We start from the raw sequence: 7,086 nt of genomic DNA, 5'->3' as shown, positions 1-7,086 counted from the left end.
AATCAGTGTTAATATTTGGTACAGAAGCCTTTGTTTTCAATTACAGAGGTCAAACGTTTCCTGTAGTTCTTGACCAGGTTTGCACACACTGCAACAGGGATTTTGGCCCACTCCACACAGTTCTCCTCTAGATCTGTCAGGTTTCGGGGCTGTCGCTAAGCAACACGGAGTTTCAGCTCCCTCCAAAGATGTTCTATTAGATTTATAACACTGCCGCCTCCGCAGCAGATAGTCTATGTACAAAACACGTGTTGGATAAAGATTCACAAAATGGCCGTATGCATAAGATGATGGTTCAACTGTTCAATCTTGTCATTCAACATAGAATGGTGGATATATTTCTCTCTTCAGTATCTGTACTCTCACTTTAAGTACTTTATGATCTCTCTGAGAGGTATATCTGAGGTTTAACCAATAGTTAACTTGCTCTACTTAGTTTGCAGTATGCAGTTAGCAGTAACTATTTGAAGGTTGGTTCAGTATGATCTGGTATGGTTGTATGCAATTTGGATTGCAATATGGAATTTAAATTTGGATTGTGAACTTTGTAGTTTGCAATTGTTTATATGGTTTTGTAGTTTGCAATTGGTGAAACTGTAAGTAAACACACATATAACTGGTTCAGTATACAGTTCTAATCACTATATTAACAGTAGGAACATTATATAACTTTTAAATACCTATTTTGGCCTCTCTGCTTCCATAAAACACAGCTCTTAGCGGAGTGTGTGTCTGTTCAGGTCCTCTAATGATTTCTAGCAGCTCCTGCTAGGGGAATTTCCCACACAGGCTGTGTGTGAGACTGGCTGTGATTGGTCAAAACTCCTGTCCAGCAACAACAGTTTAACTCTATGCTTTCTGTTGTTTCTGCTGTGTCATTTAGCTTACCTTACATTATATAATGAATCTTAAAGGCATATTATCTTTTCTGCTTCTGTGAACACATTATATAACAGTTTTATGACATCCAAACATTAACTCTGCTTTTGTCTTTAACACACAAACATAGGAACTGTATTAAGGTTATTGGCAGGTTTAGCCGTATAAACATATAAGCTATATTAGCAACCTAGAATAGGTCTTAGCTGGTCAGCTACACTCCCACCAAAATTACCTATAATTCTATGTTCTTAGTGGTAGGACTTGAACATGAATTTGAGGAATTTTCTATCAGGTTCTCAACTTCCAAGTGTCTTTTATCACTCTCAAGTAGAACAACCAACTTCTGTATAGGGCATTCCAACCTGAGAGGAGTAGTGAGACGTTTTCCTTCTTTGTCAAGTTTTGAGTCTCCTATCCAACTCCCCCACCTTGGCCTCAAATTTTCAGGTATGGGCTCGTCCCATCCCAACTTCTGTCCGCATAATTCTTGCAGTATTTCTCTTGCTCTGAGGATTACTGGGGCCAAGAATCCCAGTGGATCATATATAGAAGCCACTCTGGACAGAATGGTATTTCTAGTTGCAACTTTCTCTTCAATAGATACTTCAAAGAAGAAATTGTCATTCTCTACATTCCATCCCAATCCAAGTACGTTTTGAACTGGAAGATGATCATAATTGAGATCTACATTCTTCATTGTTGCTGCACGTTCAGAGTCACTGATCCAGTATCTCTCTGTTGTTTGAGATAAATTTGTGAAGGCGCAGGTTTCCTCTTGCGCATAACTCTTGGCTTTCTTTCACTAGTTTGATTGCAGATTCTGTGGATTCTAGACTTATAAGACTTATAAGACCATCATCTACAAAAAAAAGTTTTTATTCAAAAAATTTGCTGCTGATGGGTAATTCTTTTCATTCTGATTGGCCAGGTACTTCATACCATAATTGCCGCAACCTGGAGACGATGCTGCTCCAAACAAGTGTACTTTCATTCTGTATTCAGCTGGCTCTGTATCTCCATCCTCCCACCATAGAAACCTCAAGAAGTCTCTCTCGTCATTCTTCACACGAAACTGGTGGAACATCTTTTCAATGTCACACATGACCGCTACGGGATACTTTCTGAATCTACAGAGTACTCCAGGCAGAGTGTTTGTAAGATCTGGTCCTTTTAGTAGATGATCGTTCAATGCAACACCATCGTACTTTGCTGAGCAATCAAATACTACTCTAATCTTATCTGGTTTCTTTGAGTAGTAAACACCTTGATGTGGGATGTACCACACTTCTCCTTCTTTAGGTTGGTTATTAACTTTCTCTGCATGTCTTTCTTCGAGGATGCCTTCCATGAATTTCAAATAATCGTTCTTGAGTTTGGGATCTCTTCCCATCCTTTTCTTCAAACATTTCAATCTTGCTAGGGCAAGATTTCTGTTATTTGGCAGACAAGGTCACTCTCTAAAAGGTAGGGGCATTTCAAGATGACCTTGTTGATTCTGCTGAATACTTTCTTCTAGAGTGTGTACGAACTTTATGTCTTCTTGGGATACACTCTCTTCTTTAGAACTTATGTCTGCAAAGTCGGATTCAAGGATCTTGATTACTTTTGCTGGACTTACAGTTGGTAACTTTTGGACAGATATTCGATGACACAATCCTGTCATCTGTCTTGAGTTTGCGATCTGCTGTTTTCCTCCAACACTCCATTGTAGATCAGTTTGAACAGCGTAGGGTTCACCCTTTCCTCCTGTGATTACCTTTCGTGGTACCAAGGCTTCGGGACAATCGTATACCTATCAACAGTCCAACACCAAACTCCTTCAGCAAGAACATTTCATGAGATATGAGAGATAGGTGCTCCCATTTGGCTGTTTCACAGGTAGGTATGCGATCTCGATCTAGAGGTATATCATCTTTTGCACAAGCTGGAGGTAGATCTAATGTGAAGTTTGAATGAAGTCATCTAACTCTCAGTCCTTTGACCCTTTGAATGTTCACTAATGTGTCTTTCCCTGTCATTGTGGTGAGGTTGAGCTTCACTGGTTCTTTAGCCACATGTAATTTCTTGAAGATTTCTTGATCAATGAAGGTGACATCCCTCTGGGCATCCAGTAGCACATAGGCGTATACCTTCTTGTTCCTCCTTTTAGGATTTGAAATGCACACTGGTACAACCATTGATGTGCCATTGCTTTCTCCTTCCCTCACTCTGCAAGAGAATACCGATACTTTATTTTCTTCCTCAGTATCTTTAGGTATTGAGGATTTATCTTTCTTTGGACGTTCTTCATGTAGTGGTGTAGGATGGAGGCCTTTCTCTTACACTCCTTAGTAACATGGCCTTTTCTTAGACATCCAAACCACAGTTGGTTATCAAGTACAAATTCTTCTTTTCTTCTGGGGACTTCTCTTTCAATTATTGGCACTTGTGTATGGAGTGGTTCTCTCCACAGAACATACATTTGAAGGTAGTCTGAAAATTGTTGGTTCTGTCTCTCTATTGATCTCAGTAGAGACTTTGGACTTGCTCTCGTAGGTATCTGGACCTTTAGCTGCTGTGTTGGTTGCAAAGCTAGTTGCTTAGGCCTCTTCTAAGGATTTTAAGACGTTGTTACTGGATTACATGCTATCCGTGCTTCCTCATTGACGAACTCAGAGAACTCTTTAAAACTTGGGAAGTTCTTACCTAGATCTAACTGTTCAGTCACATAGCGATTCCATCTAGAAGCCACTTCTTTAGGTAGCTTAGTTAGCATCCTGTGGTTTTCTAGTCATTTAGTACTTCCAGTCCTTGAACATGTGGGATGGAATTGCTGCACGCTTGCAGGAAGTCACCATACTCTTAGAGTCTGAAGTGTTCTTTAGGACCTATTTTAGGCCAGTTATTCAATTACTCTCTAAAAGCTCTTTGTACTAAGAAAGGATGACCATATCTTGCGTTTAATTTTTCCCAAGCTTGCTGGTAGACTTCTTTGTCTTTTCTATAGAAGTTACCTTCAAGAACTTTCTTTGCTTTCCCTCCAACATATCTATGAAGGTAGAATAACTTCTCAACTGGACTGAATCAATGATGCTCAATGATCATTTCAAAACTTGCCTTCCACTCTATTTTGGCCTCTCTGCTTCCATAAAACACTTAGCTCCTGCTAGGGGAATTTCCCACACAGGCTGTGTGTGAGGCTGGCTGTGATTGGTCAAGACTCCTGCCCAGCAACAACAGTTTAACTCTATGCTTTCTGTTGTTTCTGCTGTGTCATTGAGCTTACCTCACATCCATATAATGAATCTTAAAGGCATATTATCTTTTCTGCTTCTGTGAACACAATATATAACAGTTTTATGACAATACTCTTTCCTTTAAGATCTGCATATTCTTAGATTTTACCTTTATTTTTACTCCTATCTGCACTGGTACAGTTGTGTTCCAAATTATTCAACCCCCAATGCTGTAAAGGGTTTTAGGGAATTTAGTGTACATTTGTAATTGTGTTCAGAATGAAATCTTACAAGGACTTTTTAAAGAACCAAATGCAACTAAAATGACATCAATTGTTTTTGTAATACAGTATTAAATGTTTTTTTTTTGTGATCTCTTCATTGACACAATTATTTAACCCCTTAAAGACTACCACTATTAAGAACAGAGGTTCATTCAAGTGTTTTCGATCAGGTATTGAAAACACCTGTGGCTGTCAAGGAGCAGCAATCAAGCATAATAAGCACCAATTAGGCAGATTTAAAAGGACTGTGATACTCAGCTCCTTCTAGACATTTACTGGTGTGTTTACAAACATGGTGAAGTCAAGAGAATGGTCCAGGAAGACAAGAGAAGAGGTGATTTCTCTTCACAGGAAGGGCAATGGCTATAAGAAGATTGCAAAGATGTTAAACATACCAAGAGACACCATAGGAAGCATCATTCGCAAATTCAAGGCAAACGGCACTGTTGAAACGCTACCTGGTCATGGCAGAAAGAAAATGCTGACTTCGACTGCTGTGCGCTACCTGAAGCGCAAAGTGGAGAAAAGTCCCTGTGTGACTGCTGAGGAACTGAAAAAAGATTTGTCATATGTGGGTACTGAAGTTTCAGCTCAGACAATAAGGCGCACACTGCTAATGAAGGCCTCCATGCCAGAACTCCCAGGCGCACCCCCTTGTTGTCTCCAAAGAATAAGAAGAGTCGACTGCAGTATGCCAAAAGTCATGTGGACAAACCACAAAAGTTTTGGGATAGTGTTCTGTGGACTGATGAAACAAAATTAGAACTGTTTGGGCCCATGGATCAACGCTATGTTTGGAGGAGGAAGAACAAGGCCTATGAAGAAAAGAACACCTTGCCTACTGTGAAGCATGGTGGGGGGTCAATCATGCTTTGGGACTGTTTTGCTTCTACAGGTACAGGGAAGCTTCAGCGTGTGCAAGGTACCATGAACTCTCTTCAGTACCAGGAGATATTGGATGAAAATGTGATGCAGTCTGTCACAAACCTGAGGCTTGGGAGACGTTGGACCTTTCAACAGGACAATGATCCCAAGCATACCTCCAAGTCCACTAGAGCATGGTTGCAGATTAAAGGCTGGAACATTTTGAAGTGGCCATCGCAGTCACCAGACTTAAATCCGATTGAGAACCTCTGGTGGGACTTAAAGAAAGCAGTTGCAGCACGCAAGCCTTAGAATGTGACTGAACTGGAGGCTTTTGCCCATGAAGAATGGGCGAAGATACCCGTAGATCGCTGCAAGACACTTGTGTCAAGCTATGCTTCACGTTTAAAAGCTGTTATAACTGGAAAAGGATGTTGTACTAAGTACTAAGATTAAATGTCACTTGGGGGTTGAATAAAACTGATAATGATGTGAGCACAGAAAATACATTTGTGGTTATTTCATTATAAATGTTATATTATATTTGTCTGACTTACAAGTGCCTCTTTGATTTAATTGTAAACAAGATGACTGAAATGATCAAAATCAATGTCAAACTGGCCAAAACACTCAATTTGAGTGGGGGTTGAATAATTTTGAAAACAACTGTATATTTTTCCTAACAAGCTACACACCAACCTAATTCCCTAATCAACTTCAATTGATTCATTGAACTCTTAATTGTCAACCCAATAAATACCGCACAGATGATGAGTCCTCCACTTACTGATGAAGGGACCAAGTGGAGTCCCGAAACACGTTTAAAAGTGTGGAGGATCACTGCTAACTACAAGGAAAAATTTCCTACAACCAAGAACCTTCCATTTAGGAGCGCTCCATTAACAAAGTTGCCTTATTCAAACAGCCCGGCAAATCACGATCACGTGACTATCCCCCTTCTCACGTGTCCTCACTACGTCATACAGCAGACACGCGAGACGCACTTGGGAACCACGAGGGGCGCCGTGAGCCAGAGAGCCGAGCTGCAAGAGGAACCTGCCCGGAACACTTACGGATGACATCCCTGGTCGGTGGGTAAGTGATCTCTAAACCAAAGACAGTGCGGGACGCCGCACTCAGGTCCAGAACACCAATCCCCCCACAGTATCTATTGCACTCTCCCCATTACTTCCTCAGCTGCTCCGCTGCACTCCTAGGATGTAAACTTCTGTTTTCAGGTCAAATGGTCACAAGGGGAGAATGTCACTGCTGCTGCCAGAGATTGGTTGCAGAATGGAACTTTACATCCTAGCAGCGTGGCGAGGCTGGGGAGAGAAGGGTTGAGGAGCCAGCGCAGGGAAGCAAGTAAGTATCCTTCCCCTTACTACAAAATCATTCCAACAATAGGTGTGCTTTGGATGACACTTCTGCAGTGGTGAATTGTTATTGCAGAACGCCATAATCTTTTGTACGATCCGACATCGAAAAGAGATGTGTAACTTTATGGAGATTAAGTAATCCTCGCTCCATTGTGTATCCTCGCTCCTCCCATGTTATGCAGAACAATGTACTTTAACCTTCCTTAACTGTTACAGCTCCGGCAGAGCACAGATTACTATGTCCTGAGCGTGGCAAGAGTTGAAGCTTCTACTCCACTTGTGTCCAAGATTCATAGTCTGTTATGGGATTTTGCACCTGGAGAGAAAATGGCAGCTGGACATACCCCACTATCCTCCTCTGCATATATGGATTTTTCACCTACATGAGACCCTCAGAGCCTTTCCTCACCCCTTACCTGACAGGCCCAGTGCACAATCTCACACTAGAACAGGTAAGTGGGA

General features: G+C 41.2%; 1 protein-coding gene across 3 annotated transcripts in view; it reads left to right on the top strand.

The window, feature by feature from the left end:
* The first annotated feature begins 6,849 nt into the window (after nucleotides 1-6,849).
* LOC120997637 (thiamine transporter 2-like) overlaps nucleotides 6,850-7,086 on the top strand; it is a 33,525-nt gene continuing 33,288 nt past the window's right edge. For all 3 annotated transcript variants that reach the window (XM_040427822.1, XM_040427823.1, XM_040427824.1), the window contains exon 1: nucleotides 6,850-7,076. In XM_040427822.1, coding sequence (XP_040283756.1) covers nucleotides 6,927-7,076 — 150 coding nt within the window. In that variant the 5' untranslated portion in view covers nucleotides 6,850-6,926. The remainder of the gene's footprint in view (nucleotides 7,077-7,086) is intronic.

Source organism: Bufo bufo, chromosome 4 (assembly GCF_905171765.1).
Source record: "Bufo bufo chromosome 4, aBufBuf1.1, whole genome shotgun sequence".
NCBI lineage: Eukaryota > Metazoa > Chordata > Amphibia > Anura > Bufonidae > Bufo > Bufo bufo.
The sequence above is the reverse complement of the archived record's forward strand: the minus strand, read 5'-3'. Positions and strand labels throughout refer to the sequence as shown.